This window comes from Microtus oregoni, unplaced genomic scaffold (assembly GCF_018167655.1).
Source record: "Microtus oregoni isolate MIOR12 unplaced genomic scaffold, Mior012 000026F_ref0000081, whole genome shotgun sequence".
Taxonomy (NCBI): Eukaryota; Metazoa; Chordata; class Mammalia; order Rodentia; family Cricetidae; genus Microtus; species Microtus oregoni.
Genome location: NW_024543085.1, coordinates 14,113,060 through 14,136,353, shown reverse-complemented (window position 1 = coordinate 14,136,353; position 23,294 = coordinate 14,113,060). Strand labels below are relative to the sequence as shown.

Below are 23,294 nucleotides of genomic sequence, written 5' to 3'. Positions count from 1 at the left end.
TTTCTTTTAAGTGTCCTTCTTCAGACTTTTTATTGAACTAAGAAATGTCAAGAGCTTTAAGTTGTGCAAGGAGAAAAGAGGGGCTTCTGTACATATATAAATGTAAGGATTTAAACATCTTAAAGGGGCATGCTCTCTGTTTGCAATCTGCTAGCTTACAGCCCAGCTAAGGAAGTGATACAATCAGATTGACTTGTGAAGGAAAAAAAATATATATAACCTAGCTCCTAAATGTCTTCCTTTTCATCCTCAAATCTCAGACCTAATGGAACCCCCTCTTTCGGCTTAGTTGGGAATGCCCACCTTGCTTTTCTATAGCACTGTATGTACATCTAGTGCAATCAGAACCCGTATCATTTTGTTTCCTCAAATAATACAATGGAGATGAGGGCAAGAGCGTTGACTTTTTAATTCATTAGAACCAATAGAAACCAGGCTCGTGATAATTTAAAAATTGTTTACCGAGTTGACCTAAGAAATTGGATGCTTTCCTCTTCTTTAAACGCATCTGCTATTGACCTTCAAGAATACAGCAGACAATTGTATAATTAATACACTATAGATGCTACAAAGAGACACCCCCAAACAAAATGCTATTTGATAAATGTCCCTAAAGGTAAAATTATCAAAGTTGCAGAAAGTAGAGGCAGTATGGATGTCTATTAGAAAAGGCATTTGACTTTGGCAGTGACAGATGGACAGAGGAACAGAAGAAACATTTTAGGTCAGGTCCTAAGGAACACGGCAAGCACAGCACTGAAAAGTAAACAGAGCAGATTTGATGAGACGGGTTACACGCATTCCTGCACTCAGACCGAGAACGTGGTTTCACCATCACTGGAACAGAAGAAGTAGTGAAATCAGGAGTAGTCAGACTCAGCATTCAGCCACCACTGTGGAGGAAAATGTGATTGATGAGTACTCTATATGCTATTCTATATACCACATATACTATGTGCTTCAAGTCAATGCTATTAGCATTTGTTATGTTAACACTAGTGGAAGCAAAAATAAAATTAATAGCATACACATTTCCTGTCATCAGGATGCTTGCAGCTACTTCTCTAATACAGCTTCCTTTAAAAAAAATTTAAAATATTTTTCTCTGAAACACAATCTTTTAAAACAGTTTAGCTGTGTTAATTTCACAAGAATTTTGTAAGAGCCATTCCATACCTGAGACACTCTGCCTGTTGGAATCTGAGTCCCCGTTACTGGAATTAGAATTATTGGAAGAGTTGTTGTCAACCCCTCCCAGAAGGGGGCGCAAGTGGCTTACTGAGACTTGTTCAATGAAAGATGTTCCATACTTGCGAAAATACCACCATTCAAATATCTAGAACAAAAAAAATAATGTGCGTTTATGACCTGTTTCCATTTGTAATTTCAAGATACATTCCTCTAATATATGTTGCTATTTCTTTTCTCATTTCAAATAATGTTTATGTCAGTATAAAGGTAAAAGATTTGAATAATTAACACCAATAATAGTTAAAAATTAAAAATTAGTTTAAAATGGTTGTTCTCTGCTGAAGAATTGTTTTCAAAAAGAACCTATAACTACAATGACAGATAAAATAATATTGTTAAGGTATATTCCAAATTTCCTCTAAGTCACTATAATATTCAAATAACAAAATCATCTTACCTGAAAGACAACTCTAGAAATACATATGGATATGACAATTTTCCCAAAATAAACTTCATAAAATTTTTAAATTCTTGACATTTTATATTTTTGCAAAATGATACCCACTATTTAAAAAAATTTTAAATGTTTTAATTATAAAAGTAAGACTTCTTTTGAGAAATGCTGGTTTTAGCAAACAAAAGAGAAGGGGTCAGAACTAGTGGCATAGTGGCATGCTGCTTGAGAGAATGAGCGAGAGACTCACTTGAGCTCAAGAGTTCAAGATCAGCCTGAGCAACAGAGTGACAACTGCTCTTAAAAAAGGGAAAAGAAAAAAATGGTCATTTTTTTGTATGGAAGGTACTCAGTTCCTGAACCTCCAGTCCCCTTCCTGCTAAGTGCTATACAACAAGCATTTGCTGTATATCATGAATGTTTCTTAGTTCAAAAGCTTCCTGATTGTTTTTCATTTGAAAGAAGAGACGTTAATTGTCCTTAATAAAAGACAACCCAGGTTTTTGAGCCCACAGGATTTTGGTCTACACAGTGTGCTCCAAGAGAGCCAGGGCTACACAGGGAAACCCTGTGGGGTAGGGAGAAGAAAAGAAAAGGAAAAGGAATAGCTGCTAGCCAAACATGGTGCCCAGACCTTAATTGTAGCACTCAGGAGGCTGAGGTAAGTGGGTCATAAGTTCAAGAACAGTGAGATCCTGACTCAAATGCGCAAAAGGCCAGGTAAGGTGACTCACACTTATAATCTCAGCAATAAATACAGGAGCTGAGGCAAGAGGTCTGTCATGAGTTCCAGAACAGCTTGGCTACAGAAATAAATAAATAAATAAAGTAAATAAAACAAAACAAAACAAAAAGCCAGAATAACTACACGCCTGAGTCTCAAAGGATAGTTGTGCTAATCTTTATAATATACAATGTACAATTAACATAGAATTAAATATACTTATGTCATTGTTTATTTTATTAAAAACGTTTCATTATCTGCTCTGGAACGGACATTGGGCTATTATTTAAAAATTGATGTTTTTCTCACTTATGTTTTACTAAATTAAAACAGGAAAGCCATCTATGAATACCAGAATGTTTCCAGTCATATATGGGATACCTTGATTTAATTACAGGGAGTTACTTCTCACATTGCAATGTTTAAGAAGAATATACTTTGAAAGGTCTGTGGCTATGACACTAATTAGCATGAAGAAAGAAGAAAGCTCAAAAATCGTGAATGTCGGGAACGCAAAGGTCTTTGTGCCCACAGATCTCCAGGGAAACCAGGAATAGTAAGCATGCATGAGGGAAAAGACATAAACCCGTTTTTCCACTGAAAAAGCTGGGAATTGGAGGTGATTAATAAAATACTCTGGTGATCTGTGTTACCTGAAAGACAGGACCAGGCCATATCAGGCTCCCACAGCCAGGACCTGAGATAGTTAGTGTTCCTAATAACCCTTAGGTTATCTGTGCAGCCAGGGGCTCCCCACCTCCCAGAACGAGGGCCTGAGGTAGTTAATGTTCCTAATAATCCTCATGTTATCTGCGTAGACAGGGGCTCCCCAATCTCCCAGAACCAGGACTGGAGGTATCTGTATGACTGAGACCACACCAAATACTTCCCTAGGCCCTTAAGCTTATACAGGTAGCCTATCTCTAGAACACATCTTCTTGGAAGAAACATGCCTTGAGTTGAGTTTCAATATAATTATGCCCCCTTGTAAACTGGAAATTATATTACACTAGGAAATTCCCCCCCCAAATTTACTATCCTTAAATGTGGGGCAATAAACGTCCTGGCATCAGGCTCTCTAGCCGAATGCATCCTGATGAAGTGGAGCTTAACAGAGATTTCATTCCCACCTCCTTGCAGTGCAGATCTTGCTGCCAGCCGTGATGCCTGCAGGGACCCCCACAGGTAAATATACAGATTATCGATCCATAAATACGTCTATAGTTCCAAGTGAGTTATGTGATTTATTTGGATACCAGAACCTTCAACCATAAAATGGAAATCATATTTATTTTCAAGAGTCCTCGATTTCCATACCAGCTCACTGTAAAGCACCCACTTCAGCGTCTGGCCAACAGTTCTCAAAAGTGCTAACAAAATTACCACTCATTATGCAAATAACTTATACACCATCCATCCCAAGGATTCTCTGAGTCCTGCAGAGAGGTGCCCCTCATTTTGTTAGTTGTGTAGCGATTTCCTCCAGAATGAAACATTTCTTCCTACAGGAAGATGGTTACAACGTAGGATGTTCTAAATGGAGGTGAAACATTGCATCTCCAGTCAAGCTCACTGAAACCTAGGAGGTAAATGACTCGGGAGCTGCAGGAAGCTTGACTGGACTAGTTTCCCTGGGCCCCTCATTCCTCATGCCCACATAAACACTAATGATTGCTGAGAGACACTGTCAGGCCAAGCAAGCTGCCTGGAAAGGACACTCTCCAGTCTGTCAAGCTGCCTGGAAGATACGCAGTGTGCTTCTGGTGTCCAGGTTTTGTGAGCCATAACCCATGCTTAGTGTATGAGGTCCTTCTATCTGTGTGTTGCTTTTCTTGGTTAATGAATAATGAAACTGCCTTGGCCTGTTGATAGGGCAAAACTTAGGTAGGCAAGGATGAATGAACTGAATGCTGGGAGAAAGAACAGTGGAGTCAGGAAGATGCCATGGATTCACGGCCGGAGATAGACGTGCTGAATCTTGCAGGTAAGCCACTGCCACATGGTGATACACAGATTAATAGAAATGGGTTAAATTAATATAAAAGTTAGCCAATAAAAAACTAGAGCTAATGGACCAAGCAGTGATTTAATTAATACAGTTTATGTGTGGTTATTTCAGGGCTAAGCTAGCCGGGTGGCAGGGACAAACAAACAGGCCCTTCCTCCTACACATGCTGAGCTGAGTTTTGGTGATGCAGCTGCCTCTCAGTCATTCCTGCTCCTATAAATTAACCTCTCATCTAAGCAACCCCAGAAGGTTCCTTAGTTTAGCAGGCTTGACTTACATAGTACCCCTGTTGGCCTGTCACTGAGTCCGTGTCTGGGGAGAACAAATGTTTCCACATTTCCCCAAGAATAGTGTTGTGTAATCCTAGTCCACAGTCAGGTTAGTACTGCAGCTTATCTGTCACTGGGGTGTTAACAGAAAGCACTGTGACAAGGCAGTGCTCAGCTACAGTACTAAGCAGCCAACAAAGCCTCAATTACAAGAGGACAAACGTTCCAAGACTCCCTCATCCTTGGTCACAGAGTGAACCACGGGCAGTGGTTCTCAGTCAGTAGCAATGAAGTTTTTGCTCTGCTTCCCCCTGTGCTATGCTATTGGAACACCTACCATGCCATAGCATGCTCATTTCATCCCACAGCGTCAAGTATTCCTAACTACCCAGGAGTGATATCCCAGGTCACACAATCAAGTCCCTGCCCTACAAGTCCATGCTGCAGACCCACAGTGCCTCTGACATGCCAGTATCCACTGCATACACAAAACCTTGAGATTCAGATTCCTGAGTTCCTCTACCAGAACCACATAGATCAGCTCTAAAATGGCCCTTAAGGAACGATGTAGGGAATCCACTTACAGATGAGGAACAAAGCTGTTCAACAAGATGCAGTAGCCTGACCTAGATCTCAAAGCTAATGAAATTGTTGCTTAGCCTGAAGGCCCAGCTTTCTGCCACTCTTTCTAAACTTCTTTATTAAATAAAATTTAAAAAAATAATAACAATGCGTCATTTAAACCAGAACTGACACACAGGCAGCCCTTCAATTCCCTCTGACAGTATGTCTATGCCTAGTGGTGAAAACCAAGTCAGAAGCAGTCTATCAACTGTGACCAGATAATTCAGCCCACGAGGAAAATTACTTCAACATTTGCATTAGAACAAAAGACAACCCTTCTCTCTAGACCTTCCTACCTTTTCAGTGCAGAAAGACAGACAGACAGGTTACTCTGGAAGTTGTTTGGGGGCAGGGAGCTGTGTCTTCCCAAACTTGTCATTAATCAATTCTACTGTCCCATCTGCGTAGTGGGGACACTAGAATCAAGAATGGTCCCTGTCTTTATAGTGCGTATCAAAGAAAAAGGAAAAAAGGAAGGACTTGCAGCTGTCCCAAATGTCAAACCAAGCCCTTTAATTTGAGGTATTAGCAAAGAAATCTTCCACGTATTCCAGAACTCATCAGACGTGGAGGGAACACTCTGCAATGTTTTCAAAGTGCTGAACAGATCCAAATGGGCAGATGGTGTTATTTAATGCAGATGTATTTGGTGTCACTTTGAATACATCTCCCTGGTACATACCGACACTGTAAACAGTAAAGCACTCATAAACAAATTCAGATTTAAAAACAGTTCTTAGACATGCTAGTTTAGCGGCCCTGACGTACTAAGAGGCAGGGCTAGTCTCTCGAGTCTACCAAATAACTTAAAGAGTTTAAAAGGTAAAAATTACACATTTCTTAGTTTTAAAACATTAACTCTCTACCACCCTACTCTAGCCGTGTACCATCCCTACAGTAATACAGATTAAGTACGATGGTGTAGTAAGAGCGGCGGGCAGCATTCCCAGCCCCCAGCTGCCTGCGTGGTTAGCTTTACACCCGAAATAATTACACAGAAACTGTATTCTTTTAAACACTGCTTGACCCATTAGTTCTAGCGTCTTACTGGCTAACTCTCACATCTCAATTAACCCATTTCTAATAATCTGTGCAGCACCACAAGGTGGTGTCTTACCGGGAAGGATCTTAACCTGCGTCCATCTTGAAGAGGAGAGCTATGGCATCTGCCTGACTCGGCTTTCTTTCTCCCAGAATTCTGTTCTGTCTACTCTACCCACCTAAGGGCTGGCCTATCAAAGGCCAAGCAGTTTCTTTATTAATTAACCAATGAAAGCAACAGATAGATGACACTCCCACATCAGGATGGGAATTTAAACCATCAATAGGGTGTGGCATTTAGGAAGCCAAAGTTGAGTCTACCTACTTAAGGGCAAACTCACTCTTTGTTGAAAGCTAGGATCAATTACCTTGGCTGGTTATCTGGATTCTCTGGGGCTTTTTCTAGGGTGTGGTCAGGTCAGGGAGAACCCAGTTAGCACTGGGAGGGCAAAGAGGACGCAGTGATGAAAACACTAGATGGAGAGCTGATAGTAGAATCATAAAGGTTTGGGGGGTTGTAGGAGTTTTTTGTTTGCTTATGCTTATTTTAAAAAAGAAAGGCTCACACACATTTTTGAAAGGGAAAAGAAACCATGAAAAAGTAAAATCTGAAGATGTAAAAGTATAAATGACCAAGAGACTTGATGCCAAGATCCCAGGAATCTTAGCCATCCTCCATAGGCAGGAAGGTTACTGTGTATGTGAGTGCACACATGAGTATGCTTTGGGGGTGTGGAGATGGGATGTGTGTGTGTGTGTACGTGTGTGCATCGTATGCCTGTGCGTGTGGGTGTACTCACCCATGTGTATACACATTATTTTCTTTAATTAGCAAGAACAGATCACCTGAGCATATGAGATAAACCAAGACAACTGACGAGCACTGCCATGATATCCATAACTATTTTTAATCTCCCTTGAATTCTTGTGTGTATTCTTCTCCATCATACTGTCAGTCTTAAGGAATCGTGTGGACGGGGTTTTGAAAGGGTCTGTGGGTATGATGGAGAAGAATACCTAATTTTCATGGCCAAATGGGAAAAGGAAAAAACTCTCTCCTCTTAAAAACACTGTAGTCTTCCACTCTACCACAGGCCTGCTTTAGAGACCAGATTTTTCTTCTCTTTTCCATTCCCTCATTCATCTAATTGACGTCTATTTGGTCCATTTCTGTGAGTCTGTGAAAACGAAAAATATCAACTTCTCTAACCTGCTGGTAGCCACCTTCCCAGGCAGCACTTCAGTGGAGGCATAATGGCAGGGCAAAGCCACGGACAGTGCATGTGGTGGTGTAGATGTGGGGGGGAGATGCCCTCCCCCATCAACACCCGAGGCAAGTAGAACTGGCCCCAGGGCCCATGAGCTAGCCAGCTGTCCCTGCCTCCCATGAGCTTCAACACTCAGGAGGTGCTCATTGCTACAAGAGGTGAACTAGCCAGGGTAATGCAGGAGAGTTCACCCGGGTGGTGAGGACAAGGGAAAGCTGGTGGGCTGATTAACCATGCAACTCCCCAGGCCCAGAATCAGGGTTCTCTGTTGGCCCACCCCAATATCCACCCCATCTGTGATCTGCTGGAGCATATGAAAGGACCGGTCCTGCAGACACAAAGTTGCGGGATGACAGGGGAACAATAGGATAACCCAGAGGAGTTCCAGAGAGGCGCCATGGATAAAGTAGCAGAAACCAGAGGCCTCGAACCAAAGACTCTGCAATGAACACTTGCAAGGAAAAATAGTGGATAAAAGGATTTACTGCATGACTCACTGTGTCACACCACAGCTTCCATGATGAGATTGATTTTCTTCTTCTTTTTTTTTCCTCTTAAATTTTATTTTATTTTATTTGGGGGAATGTTGCAAGGGCAGAGGGTGGATATGAAGGGATGGGGAAATGAATGGGATGGAGACGCGTGGTGTGAAAGACACAAAGAATAAATAAAAAAAGAAAGCTAAAAAAATTATGGAGAATGAAATCCTATTGTCATTCCACAGGGCTGAGCAACCCCTTCTGGATGTCTGGTCCTTAGGTGTGTTCTGGTTTGTACTGGGTGACTTCTGTGTGTTCTGGCTCTAGCCCTTCAGTTGCACAGCTTGCCAGCTTACCAATCTGTGCTCTAATGGACACTGGAAAAGATAAATGGCGGTATCTATCTTCCTGTCTATCGCTAGTTTATCTTCTCCAGTTCTGCTGTGTCTAATTGTTAATCCAATCTAATGCTCTTCTTCACAAACCCTGGCTAGCATATATATGTCCGTGTCCACGTCCACGTCCACGTCCGTGTGTGTGTGTGTGTGTGTGTGTGTGTGTGTGTGCATTTGCCTGGTCCATTTTCTTGGTGAACCCAAGACACCGTAAGTTGGTAGGGCTCAATAGGCCTCCTCTTCCTTTCCTTGTCTGCAGGCTCCCCCCCGCAATCTGGGCCCCACAACATCTCTCATTCCGAATGTTAGAGCTGAGAGATGGGTTGCTTAATTCCTGACACAATCTGGCATCTATGTGCTACTCTGCACAATTTAAAACCCCTCCTACTCGAGTGTCCCCAAGTCTTTTTCTTTTCACCCTGAGCTCCGAATTGTCATCATTCACTCTCTATGAATAACAGGTCAAGTTCTTGAGATGAACTGTTGAAAGGGGACAGAATAAGCACTTCATTTTGTTACTGTGAACAGGGATAAAAGAGGACTTAGACAGATGAGATTTGAACCTTGCTATTTACCTGCTCTATAGCCTTGGGCCAAATGACTTAATCTTTGTGTCTGTTTCCACTCAGCATACAAACACATGCGTGATACCCACATTTGCATTTTAATGAATACCAAGTGAAGCAATGCATGCGAGGTGCTTATTCAGTACCTGGTCCAGTAGGAACTCAACTACTGTTTTTCTTTTCTTTTCTTTTTTTTTAGTTTGTTCATTTGTTTTTGGTGTTTAACTGATTGAAAAGAACTTTTTTTTCTTCTTTTTTTTTTTTCTTTTTCGAGACAGGGTTTCTCTGTAGCTTTGGAGCCTGTCTAGACCAGGCTGGCCTCGAACTCACAGAGATCCACCTGCCTCTGCCTCCCGAGTGCTGGGATTAAAGGCGTGCGCCACCACCGCCCGGCTGAAAAGAACTTTTTAATTAAAATATGATCACCTCATTTCTCTCCTTCCCTTCTCTCCCCCCAATCACTCTCACACCCACCTTGCTCTGCCCTAAATTCATGGCCTTTCATATTTCATTGCCAGCCCACACACAATCATAAATCTATGAAGAGAACTTGTTCAGTCCAGCTAGCATTATTTGTATGCATACAGTTTCAGGGCTGACCAGTTAGTGTTAGATAACAACTAGGGGGCTCGTGCCTGAGGAAGACTATCTCTCCCCCAGTCAGCATCCCTCAGTTCCCTGTAATTCTTGTCTTAGGGGTGGAGGTTCCTTTCACCCCTCATCAAAGAAACTTCTCTTTAAAACAGAGGAGACCTTTACAGGAAGCCATAACTGATCCAAAGGCAGAGAACACACCATCAGAGGATGCTTACTCCAGTTGATCCATTTGTAACATCTAAGGCTCAGCGAGCATCATGGAGGAGGGATCAGAAAGACTGCCAAGCCAGAGAACCAGGAAATCAATTGTGAGATTGTATCTTCTAGAACCAACAACCCATGATACCACAACAACGTGGCTTCCAAAACAAGATCTGAGCAAGGACAGCACCAATAGACGCGGTTCATTTCTTACGACTGAATTCTGTATTGTCTCTTCTGCCACTCTCCAAAATGATGCTTCTTGTAATCCAACCCATGAACTAGTATTTTTAATTTACTTTTCTCCTTTTCTTTACTTTGTTACTTATTTTAACTTTTAAAAGTATGCCTAGCATGCTTTTTTACACCTTTCCACATATCATATATGTACATTATATATACATAAAGGCAGAGGGGCACATCTATACACAAGTTAATACGGATACAATGTGCCATGTATAAATTTCAATATCATATACAGCAATTTCTCTATCAATAATTTGAGGGGAAAAGGCAATTATTTTCTCTACATGTCCATCTTTCTATTTTAAAGCAAAAACAAAGCTCCAATATTTTCTCTTTGGAGCATTGCCTGGAGGAGGAGCTGCTTGTGCAGACTGGACACACCTTGATAGCAGCTACAGAATGGACCTGGCAGGCTCAGCGTATGAGGAAGAGTGCCTTTCATGGGGCAGGAGCCTGCCTATGGGGGGGGGGGGGGGGCATGCCGGCCAGGCAGAGGCTCCATGAAGTCAAGCAGGAAGAGGCTGCCTGCATGGGAGTGGCCACAGGAACCACAGAGAAGAGCAGGGGAGACACGTAACAGGGCAAATTCACCACCAGTCTAAACTAGTCAGGAAAAGCTACCAGTCAGATATGTCTAGTCAAATATGTATCTATTTTTAAAGAAATTAAGGTAAAAGCAGCTTTTGCCAATTTTTATTGTTGCTTTGTTTTTCGAGACAAGGATTCTCTGTAGCTTTTGGAGCCTGTCCTGGAACTCTCTCTGTAGAGCAAGCTGGCCTCAGACTCACAGAGACCCGCCTGTCCCTGCCTCCCGAGTGCTGGGATTAAAGGCGTTCGCTACCACCGCCCGGCTGTCTCAGTCTCCACAGTGGAAATAGAAGGCTTTTGTTTTTATCTGTCTTCTTAAATACTAAATGGCATGGCGATTTCTGATCCTAGCGTAGGAATCTCAAGGGTCTCAGCCAGCCAGCTTCCCAGGAGCAGCTCTGTACTCGGAGTGTGTGCCGGGCACCCATTGCTGAGGAAAGCAGCGAGCTGTCTCCCTGATGCCTGCAAGCAAACTGCTCGGCATTCCATGCACACAGCCATTTTGCAAAGCATCTAACTCTCTCCTCCTGGAAATGCTCTCAGAAGAAAAAAAAACAGCGGCAAGCGTAGAATCCTCACCCCAAATCCATGTTAAAGCCAGCAGAGCTGAGTCCCTACAGGCAGTGTGATAGACACCACAGTCAACCATCTCTAAGGAAGGAACCTGGGGCGATCAATAGCTATTACTGCCCACTCCAGCTATGCCCTCAGAAAAGGCCAATATACTGTAGAAAGGCCATTCATATCCTTCCTACGTGACAGGTTTCTCTGTTCTAGATATTTCATCAGTCCTGAATGGTTTCTGCTTCTACCATGTAGCCCAGCAGTGACCATGCAGCTTCAGCAGCCGCATCCAAACACCGGAGAAGATGTGGCCAGCCCCGGTCTGCAATAGCAGCGGAGAGGCCCAGGGAAATCCCTTTACTACGGGTTCTTCAACCAGCCCTGAGTCAGAGGACTGACAACCCTCGAGCTGACTAACCAGAAAGAAAGGAAACACCCTCCACCGAGACAATTAATTCACAGCCTGCAAAGCCCCAGCAAGAGCCTTCCGGAATGAAATGCAGAAAGGCCTGCAGGCAGCAGGCTGGAGGCAGCTGGCACTTAACTGGATGGGCAGTGAACTGAGTAAGAAAAGAGAGTCGACTGCCCTGTAAGACAGCCTGGGTTCACTCCTGCTCCGCCCTTCGCCCGCTAGGGAGCCCAAAGGCGGTTACTGACGTGCCTGGCTTGAGGCACACGGAAAGGGCAGCAGCAATTGTGCGACTGAGCAGAGGAGAGGAGAAGCCGGACTCGGTGCCAGGCACCGCAAACATCACGCAAGCAGGCTGGGTTCTCAACGGAACCTTCTGAGAACAGGAACGTGTGGACAAAACTGCCTTTTCCCCAGTCCGGCGCGTTACTGGATTCAGTATAAATCATTCCCGCCCCCAGTTTGCCTTCCCTATTTGTTTAATCAAAAGCATATCAGGGCTATATCATAAAAGAATGTTAAAAATATATTATTTAAAGTGGACCAGGTGGTGGTGGCACATGCCTTTAATCCCAGCACTCGGGAGGCAGAGATAGGCAGATCTACCTAGGAATTCAAAGCCAGCGTGGTCTAGAAAACAAATTCCAAAACAACCAAGGCTACACAGAGAAACTCTTGTCTCAAAGACACAAAAATTAAATAAATAAATTAAATAAATTGTATATGGTAACTATCAGATATTTAAAATACCTGTCTCCACTTTCTGCAACATATACGTGTGTGTGTGTGTGTGTGTTATAAAAAAACATCTCCTCAGAACATACTTAACAGGAATTTATCAAGCAAATGAAAGCATTTTCCATGTCCACGTTGGCAGTTTCCTTAGTCAACTGGCACATCAGAATGGGAATTTAAAATGTAGATTGGAAGCTTACTTTACCACAAAGAATGCCAAGAGTTTCTTTTCTTTCCTTGAGAAGTCTCAGGTTTCCCATATGAAAATAGAAGGCTTGGGCCTAATGACCAGGGAGTCCTAGGAAGACCACAAGGTCCTAGAAAGTCCACATTGCTCAGGCCTTGTGCTCTTCCTCCTCAGTCACTGGGACGCTGGCCATGACTCTCTTTTTGCTGCTTTCCACTATTACCCATGATTTGTCTCCTGGCTATTGATCAGCTCCCAGCAGGCTAAGATAATTCCCTCCCTAGCCCCAAGTAGCAAGCACGCAGCCTCCTAAAGAAAAACCTTGCATGTAATCAATAAAATTGGAAGGTTTTGGAGTGATTTATTCTTACCCTTTTGCTGTTTAGTTGATTTCCCCACTGCCGAGGTTTCCTAGCAACGCAGTTCCTACAGACTTTATTCAACCAAGTCACTCACCATTTTTCTCTGCCCTAAGTCAACATTTAGAGATTGACAACTTATTTTTCTCTTTTATTCCTTGTCAGATTCAAAAAGAGAATTTTGTTCTCTTTTTGTTGACGTTCTGGGTTACCCTACAAGCTCAGTTAAATTCTTGCAGGTGGTGAGCCCTCACCACTGTGGTTTTCAGATTTTCAGGTCTCATGTTTTGTTAAAATCTCCTAGGTCTCCAAACACGTTACCAAGGCTGGAAATGCACGTGGGTTTCTACAATATCTCTGCAGAGTAAAATAACACCATCCATAGTCACTATTATTTGACAAGAGAATTTTAACATTAAAAACCAGGAGGAAGCAATGTTAGAATAAGATACAGTTCCTGGGTAGAATAATTAATAACCAACCTCATGGCTTTATGAGCAAGGCTCCATAGCAGCGTCCTGACTTCTCTCAACTTTCCTGTACAGAGATGAGATGTCAGAGATGCATGTGTGGGCCATGGATGCTTAAGAGGCAGGCACGGGGCTACACACTACAGCACCTGCCGTTTATGGATGGGTTTTAGGAGATGACCGCTTGTCTCGGGCTGGCATTTGCACCCAGATTTGGGCTTTCTCCATAGAGTTCTATCTTGGGGTGGCACCTGCTGATTTTCTTAATATCCCGACTCCATAAAGCCAACTTTGCAATTTCACATAACCCATGTGATACAGACATAACAAGTTGAACCTCGATATGCTCTTATCTCAAGAGGAGGCACCCACACTGCCATTTTCTACTTCCACCTATGTGTAGAATCTGCCTTTCTCCATCTTATGTGCTCAGGCTTCTGAAATCTTTCATTATTCCAGGTAGATGCATTCTCTTTGCTCAATATGTTTGTACCCATCTTCCCTTAATTTTTTTCTACTGATAATTTATTTTTATTATTATTAACTCTGTAATCGTTTATGTGTGCCTATTTCTATAATAGTTAATAATAATGTTATGCATAGCGAAAACATCTTTTTAAAGTCTCTCCCTTAAAGAATATTAAATTATGTGGGAATGGTCTCATTGAGTTTAGATAGTCCTATAATGTTCTCTAAAGTGAACTATATTAGGTAATAAAATCTTGCATATCTACAGTCATTAGAGAATTTAAGATAATGAAACTGTACAGGTAATATTTTTTTTAACTATTTGAGGGTTTTTTAAGGAAGCAATAAAGAAATAAATGTAAACATTGAGAGAAAAGGAGATAAAGGGAGGAAAAGTTTAGGACTGTCACAATCCATGCCAACACATTTAAAAGCAATAAGCAATATTCCTGCTGATATTAAACCCAATAATCCATTATGATAAATACATGAAGAATGGTCTTAGTTGAACCGAGCCACTTTGATACATCAGCAATAACTATCTGTCTGCCTATCTAACTTTTGTGACAATGGGGACTGAAACCAGGGCTTCATGAATACGATGCAAGTTTTCTACCACTGAGCTGCAACCCCAGCATATTATACATGGTAGGACACTAAAATTTGTACTGGAAACATCTTCTCTTATTTTCCTTCATACAAAAGGAAGGATTGATGGTCACATATCCAGAGCATGTGACCTGGGTTGGACAAATCTTCTCTTCAGTCCTATGCAACACGTACACGCGTACAAGATGAACGCTGAAAACGACCTGTGTGTACTCTCCCAGATTCATCAACATACATGCTAATAAGGTTTTAGATCAGATTTCCATCACTTACCAAAATAAGTCCGGATATTAGTGAGGAAGTGCCTGTCAGGGCCACGTAGAACTTCGGTGTTAACGTGTTCAAAAACATGCTCACTGGGGGAAAAAAAAAGGGAAAAAAAGAGAAGAATTAGAAAGGCATGACTGTATCAGTAAAATTTGCTCTTTGTTTCTTAAGATTATGTGTGCATGTATGTGTGTGTGTGTGCGCATCTGTTTGTGTGTGCCTGTGTGTGCCTGTGTGTGTGCGTGGTGTGTGTTTGGTCTACATGTATGTACGTGTACTACAAGCATGCAGTATCCAAGAAGGACAAAAGACAACATCCAAATCCCCAGAACTGTAGTTACTTACAGATAATAGTTGTAGCTGCCACGTGGGTGCTAGGAACTGAATCCCCACCCTCTGCATGAACAATGAGTGCTCTTAACTACTGAGCCATCTCACTAGCACCTAACTCATTGACTTTGATTCCTTGTGAAATCACTTGTTTCTGGTGACCAGAATTCCCAGAACCATAGCAAAGCCCAGCTGGTACACTGATTCAGAAAAGCAGGTATCAGGTTATACCCTAAATGATAAAATACCTGCCAGGAAAAATGGGCCTATTGGTACAGGAGTGGCCTGACTGTTAGGGGTGTATCCAATGGTTTTCTGGTTGGATTGAAGCCTGTTCCATAGAAAGGGATTTATGCCTAGTTATTTAAACCTGGTCAGAGGCCTTTGGCTGAGAAAGGCACAGGTCTTTGTTACCTACTGCTATCATTTTGCTCAGTGGAAAATTCAAATTGCCTTCTAAAATATTAACATTTGTGTCCATAGATTAGGGCTATTTTCAAACTGAGTCAGATAAATTTCTTTTTGCAGCAGATACCCAGCAATTCATACTCATAACCGGTCAATATGCTGGGAATAAAACCAGGGCTTCATGAATACGATGCAAGTTTTCCACCACTGAATGTATGAAGGGGTCATGGAGAGCAGCTGAGGTTTGGCACTGAGAAAACACCAGGCGAGGCCATGGGTGAAGGTGCAGCCTCAGTGGCAGTTGAAGGCCCAGGGCTGAAGGTGATGCAAAGAGGCTGAGACTTGGCATCATAAACAAAGCCCACACTACTTGTGCAGCCCAGTTGCAGCAAGAGACCCCAGCATTTAGGAGGTGCCAGGACCATAGCCTGACCACCAAGAACAGCAGCAGCGGTGAAGAGGAAGCAGCAGGAACTTAGAAGACAAACTGTGTGCTGCAGAAGGTGGAGTTAGAACACAGACCACAGCCCTTTGGAGGAATGCAGAAAGTCCTGAAGGAATCCCGGATATGGAACATTTAGTTATTCACACAGAGTTTGGTTTTGCTCTGTTCAAAATTGTGACTGCACTCTGGTTCTTCCCTCTTGATGTAAGAAAGTGTTTAACTTAATTTTGATTTCACAGGAATCCACAGTAGAGAGGTATTGAACTTTTAAGGGAAACTTGAGATTTTTTAAGAGACTAAACTTTTAATGTGTTTGAATTTATAAACATGCGGGACTTTAAAACTTATTCATGTTTCATATTGTGAGTTTTATATTAATATGTCATTTGGGGAATAAGTGAGAAAGAAAAGATTCTAACTGAAAAACGATGCACTTGTGTGTCAGGTTGCCAAACGGTGAGTTGTGCTTGCTAGTTTTATGTCAACCTGAAATAAGTCATCTGAGAGAAGGAGACCTCAATTAAGAAAATGCCTCCCAAAGATCTGGATGGAAGCAAGCCTGTAGGGCATCTTCTTAATTAGTGACTGATGGATGAGGGACCAGCCCATTGTGTGTGGTGCCACCTTGGGCTGGTGGTCCTGGGTTCTATAAGAAAGCAGTTGAGCAAGCCATGAGGAGCAGGCCAGTAAGCAGCACCCCTCCATGGCATCTACATCAGTTTCTCTCTCCAGGTTCCTACCATGCTTGTTCTTGTACTGACTTCCTTTAGTGATGATTTTGTAGAAGCTGGATAAGCCCTGTCCTCCTCAGGTTGCTCTCTGGTCATGGTGTTTCATCACAGCAATAGTGACCCTAAGATAGGCAGCAATGTAGACCTGAGGCAGTCACCAGCACAGTAGTTTGGGAAAATGAAAACCAACATGGATATTTGGTAATGCTGGTTATTACAGGATGCCCAAAATGAATGATAAAGGAAACCACTGCCCACCAAGAGCTTCATTCTTGGCCATTCATAAATAACACATAACTCCTGTCTCTGCTGCCATTTAACATGCTGAGATGCAAGGCTCTGGAAATCCACCAAAATTGCAGCTGAAGGGATGCTTTTTTAAAAAAAAAAATGGGAATAAAGTATATTTATAATATATCTGTAAATAGTCTTTTTTCTAGAGATATTTTACTATAGAGTATTTGTATAACTACAAAACCAGTTTTCCATCCAGTCGGTTGAGCTGGGATTAAAGGCGGAGCAGGAGCACTTCTACTTCAGCTCCGGCTCCTCCCCTTCCCCCTCTTGCCCTGGGCTCCTAGCCTCAGCTCTCAAGTACACAGGCCTCTGAAGAAACCCAATGGCACTTATCTTTGTGAGAGAGAAGCACGGAGATTTATTTTTAGACTCATTCCTAAATCATTCTGTCTACTCTTCTTCTACCCTGATGTTGCCTTGGCAACTTTACAGGTAAACTGTTTCTGCCTTCCAGAGCAGCCAGTTCCATCAGAACACATTCTTCCTTTTCTCAGCTGTGACCTGAGAAGGTATTGTTGGAGCATGCTATATTAGTATGAACAATGCAGCATTAGGTCTTCATGTCACCTCCTCCCTTGCTAGAGAGAGGTCATCTGACACATTTTCCTGTCATCGGGTTCAAAGCCCCAGGACCCTAAGGACCAGTGAAGCAAGATCCCAGATGGTGAGTTCCCTTCTGCTTACAAATGCACACTGCTAAAAATCTGCATCCTGATGGAAAACTAGAGAAAAACGTTCACACGTCATATTCTCAGTCATTTGTGCTAGCTTTGAATCTAAGTTTAAAGGTGATTTTTAAAAGTCAAATATAAATACAGCAGAAGAAATTTTCTGATGCCTTGTACTTTGTATCCTCCCCGTTATCCCCTTGCCCCACGTGTGTGTGTGTGCGTGCGTGTGTGTGTGTGTGAGCGCATGTGAGCTATCTAAAGTTCACATGCAAGATGAAGTGCACATCAGGTAGATCCAATGACTACCTCTTCAATAAGCCAAGAATCTCCCAGATACTATGAGATACAATGCCCAGAGAGCATGACATTGGCTATATAGCAGCTTTAAATTTAGTCATTTTAGAGGAAGGAGAAGGGAGAAATAGAGTTATAGTATAACCTCAAAATTAAGAGAAAAACTTTTAAGAAAGAAAATGGAATAAAGACTTACCCTACCAAACTCCAAAGACACTTTTCTTTTTAAGGCAATTTTATATGCAAATAATTTCAAAATGCATTGCGTGTACCTGACTTTGCCCTTCAATAGAATGCCTCTAACAAATTTCATTCTTTCAGTAGTAACTCTACCAACACAGACACAAAGTGTGCCACTGTTAGCATGCAGTGACGTTCCCAGAAACTGACTTAATTCTTACGTCAACACTATTTCCCTCCAAAACTAAGCGATAGAAGTATTCTTCAAGCCTTTTCGCGTTCTTTTTACCATGTGGTGTGCCAATCCAGGAGTAACTATTATTTTCATTGTGTGCCTGCTCTAATGTGCTCTCTCTCCCTTAAGACGTGCTATTTAAAACCTGTTGTAAACTCAAAGGCAGATAATCAACTGCGGTTCAGCGAGCTATGTATGTCCAATGTGTATTAGGCACTGCGTAAGTTCTGATGACTCAAACGTGCTTGACATGTAATTCTTGTCCTTAAGGAATTGGGTATTTTTTTGAGAAGCAAACATGGAAACAATATAACAGTCTATTATGATTCCGAGAGCCACGGAGGTGCTCTTTCCTCAGCCCTGGCTGGAGCAGTAGACAAAGTGCACCAACGTGCTCCTTTGAGAAAGCCTCCAATAGTGCCCCAGAGGACATGCACTGGAAACATGCAAAGTAGGAGCTGTTGACTGACAGCCAAAATGAAGGGGTTCTTTGGTAATCCTTTGAAGCTCTGCTGTGTGTATTCTATGCATTGGCTTTTTTTCCCTCATTTAATGCCTGGAGTCTAATTGGAAAGGCTAGACTGCTGGGTTCTTGGCGAGCAGAGAATCACTGGCACGAGTGACATTTGTTGTCGTGGGCAACTGTGGTGAGTGATGTAAAAACACTCCCAGAATTCCTTGTGTTCACACTGGAGGGGACCTACAGTGTCAGCTGTGCAAAACGTTTTCTATCTTTTTGAGAGAAATTTTGGCACTGACTTCTCATTTATCCCTCCTTCGCTGGAATTTACATAAAAAATATTGTAGAAACGTCTATGGTTAAGTTTAGAAGAATGCATGCTGCAAAGTTGAATATAGGAATTTATTACCTAATGTGCCAGAGATAACTGCCTAACTGGAAGTTAACAATATTGGCAACAGTAATGTTCTATAGCAAATAACTTAAATATAAAATTCATTGCAATAACAAGAAAGGCAAGGAGGACATTAACAAGAGTAGAAAAAGACATCTGTACTTCCTGATAAATCTTCTACATTTATTAATATTAGCTAATTCATTTAGCTATATAAATGGGCCAAAGAAGCAACTGTAAGTCACAGGGTGGTAAACCCCAAATTTAATTCCAGGTTCAATTTCAATTTTTCTTTCTTTCTTCCTTCCCTCCCCTCCCGTTCCCTTTTCTTCCCTTCCCCTTTCTTTCTCTCTCTCTCTCTCTCTCCCCTCCCCCCTCTCTTTCTCTTTTCATTCTCTAAAAGTTCAGAAACTAACATACTTCTTTTTGGGGGTAGAGCTACCATCCAAACCAAAGTCTGCTGGTAAATTGTTGTGTATGATCCAGACAACAATTGGTTCTCAACCTGTGGGTGGTGACCCCTATGGGGCCAAGTGACCCTTTCAGAGTTTGCCTACGAACATCCGAAAACATAGAAATTTATATTAGGATTCACAACAGCAGCAAAATTACAGTTATGAATAGCAACAAAAATAATTTTAAGCTTAGGTGTCACCGTAACCCAAAGAACTATATTAAAGGATTACAGCATTAGAGTAACCATATTTTCTGTTTTGAATGTGTTTATTAAGTAATAAACTGGGAGAGAAGGTATTGGCAGAAACTGCTCATTTATTTCCCAGCCACCCAGAACTGAAATAATCACACTGAGACTATATTAACTGTAACACTGCTTGGTCAATGACTCTAGTATATTCCTAGCTAGCTCTTACATCTTAAATTAACCCATTTCCATTATCTGTGCATCATCATGAGGTAGTGGCCTACCAGTAAGGTTACAACACATCTGTCTCCTGCAGTGGCTACATGGTGTTCCACTGACTCCACCTACTATTTCCCAGCATTCAGTTTAGTTTTCCTGCCTAGCTCTTTTCTGCCCTATCACAGGCCAAAACAGCTTCTTTATTCATTAACCAATAAAAGCAACACATGAACAGAAGGACTGCCCACATTAGAAAGAGACAGAGAGAAAAACATTATCTAATTAGGTACTTAAGTTATCCATCAGAAACTCACTGATAAGCTCCCCAGTATAAAGAGTCCAGGCAGAGCCAACTGTCCCCACACAGGATGCTTCTGAGTAAAACCAATAACAGAAGGGTGAGTACCAACTCCAATAGAAGTGGACTGGGAAGTTGAGGCTGTCTACTGGACTTACTAGCTGAGTTTTATGTTGATTTCATGCTGAACCTTCCCACTGCAGGCACATTTATAAGTGGGATCAAAGGGTAACATCTGTGGAAGTGGTTCATCTTCTAGCTGTTCTCCAGGACACAATGTGCTTACTCTGGGACAGCATTACTGTTCTCTTCCCTCTATTACAGAATCCAGTCCATGCCCAGATGTCAGAGGATGCAATGGACTGGGTCGACAATGGAGGCAGAGCAACCCCTCTTCCAGACCTGGCTTCTTTGTAAGACCCAACGGTTGTGACAATTTCCCAGTGTAATGTTGATTACAAGCTGTTGTAGCCATGTCCCTTTGACCCCTGAGTGTACAACCTTGGGAGAACAACCAGGCAGGCTAGGACAGAATAGGCTTGGCGCTTCATTATTAGTATACTTAGCTTTACATTTGCACCAAATAGGCAATTTCTATTCCAGAGGGCACAAAATACTATCTCTCCAGGTCTATGACTAGAAGTGAATCTCTAAGGGTATATCATAAATGCAGCTTGCTTCACATAATTACTATGTATGAGAGGCAATGAAAATTGGAGCACTAATATTTTCAAATATCAACAAGCCAGTTTCTTTAAAAAAAAAAAACTCTAAAGGATGCATCTAAATACCATATGCTCAGTACTGTCTCTGATAGACATGTTCCCAGTTCCTAAGGTGACATTTTTCATGTTCATCTCTATTCTTATTGTCTCAAATGGTGTTCAGTCACTGCTGTCCCTCACTGGGATATGATCTATTCATCTGTGACAAAGAACAAGTTGTGTATACTTAGGACATACAAATACCTGTAAAACCAAGGCAGTTATTTTAGAGGTAAGTAAGCATTTGGCTAAAGCCCAATGTTAATGAAGCCACTACCACTAAGTCTGACTGTGGCAATTAACTTCATACCAAGAACGGTAGCACAAACTCAGAAGGGACCCATCTAAGCAGTAATATTAGGAATAGATATTGCCATGGTGCATGGGGAGTAAAACACTGTATCACTATGACAGTAGCTCAAATCAAATCTTTTTAAAATGGTAGATTGAATAGGACTACACCAAATAAAATAATAATAATAATAATAATTAATAATAATAATCAACCAAAGTTTCCTTGTACAAAAAGAACTAAGCATTGGGCATTATATTAACTAAATAAAAATGTGCTACAAACTATTAAAATTAAAATAATACAGCTTGTACATAAACAGATATTCAGACAAATAGAAGAGAATGGAGAACTAAGAAGGGAACCCACCTACCCAGAGCCAGCTGATCTTTACCCAGGGTGCAAACAATATTCATCGAGAAAGGGTATTCTCAGTAAATGGCTGTGGTAAAATTGGCTGTTCGCATGTAAAGAATGAGACAAGACTCATCTCCTTCAGCTCTTACAAAAATCAACTGAAAACAGATTAAAGACTTACACATTGTGGCAATGTAGTATGATCAATATAACTCTTACATCCTAAGAGAGTGGAACTTGTGATAGACTTCAAAGGCAGAGTTTATACTGAATTCTGAACTCAAAAGATGCTATCCCACTTGTACTCAAGCTATCTGCCGGACCTGCCTCAAAAAGAACAATTTAACATCCGGCCTCAGTTGCCTTGCCTTTACCATGTAATCCACTATTTTTTAAAGATTTATTTATTTATTATATATGTATGCCTGCATGCCAGAAGGGGGCACCAGATCTCATTATAGATGACTGTGAGCCAGCATGTGGTTGCTGGGAGTTGAACTCAGAACCTCTGGAAGAGCAGTCAGTACTCTTAACAGCTGAGCCATCTCTCCAGCCCTGTAATCCACTTTTTAAGCTAAAGCAGCACTGTAATCTTCAGTTATGTATCTTCCATGCCCCCGGCCTGGAGTAATGCATGTAATAAGCATTTGCTGGAGATTCCAAATATAGGCTGAAAGCAGTCTTAAAAACTGAATAGCCACCATAATTGTTAAATCCTATATACAAGATAGAGCTTGATAAGCAATTATGTTTGTAATAATATCTGTTATCTGGGGTCAGTTGGAGTCATCAAATACTTAATTCCTTGTAAAATATCTTTAGATATTCCTACTCATTCCTACTCCATGTTGTACTTTCTGGGCCATTCAATACAAGCAAAGTCTCTTGTTGGGGACAGACACACAGGATCAGAACAGACCCAGGGAGAGATTCACAAGACAGCCTTCAGGCAGACCCAGAGCCAGACTTACACGGCAGACCGACAGGAGTAATGGAAAACACTGGGAAAGTGAAGTAAGGCAGTCAAATCTGGTTAAATCATACCACTGAAAAAGAAGATGAAGCAATAGAAAAACCATAGATACTGATCCGTAACAGGAAAGGACATAAGTGCAGAGACATCACATGACATGGTACAACTACTGGTTCAAACGTCTTCCAAAGAATGAAAAGCAAACAGACACAAAACATGTACATGATTTAAAGGGTATTTTCCAGGCTTTATTACAGGCAAAAACAAGATTAGAAATGATGGGAATGTGCGACCGACCCACACCTGCAGAGAAAATCAAACAAGAACCTTGTTGCTAAGAAGAAATGTTCAGGAAAACTCCAGCTTGAAGGATGCTGGAGGAAAGTGTAGCTTTGTTTGCCTGTTGTTTTAAATGTTTAAGATTTATATGTACACGAGTGTTCTGCCTGCGTGTATGTACGAGTACCATGTGCCTGGCTGGCACCTGTGTTTAGCAGAAGGCATTGGGGCCTCTGGAACTGGAGTGGGTACTGGAAACTGAACCTGGGTCATCGGGAACAACGAGCGCTCCTGACAACTGAGCC

The 23,294-nt window shown here is 41.8% G+C and overlaps 1 protein-coding gene across 4 annotated transcripts in view; it reads right to left on the bottom strand.

Moving 5' to 3' along the window:
• St7 (suppression of tumorigenicity 7) overlaps positions 1-23,294 on the bottom strand; it is a 234,044-nt gene that overhangs the window by 104,082 nt on the left and 106,668 nt on the right. For all 4 annotated transcript variants that reach the window (XM_041675555.1, XM_041675556.1, XM_041675558.1 and 1 more), the window contains exons 2-3: positions 14,726-14,808; positions 1,177-1,336 (exon numbers count right to left, since the gene is read on the bottom strand). In XM_041675555.1, coding sequence (XP_041531489.1) covers positions 1,177-1,336; positions 14,726-14,808 — 243 coding nt within the window. The remainder of the gene's footprint in view (positions 1-1,176; positions 1,337-14,725; positions 14,809-23,294) is intronic.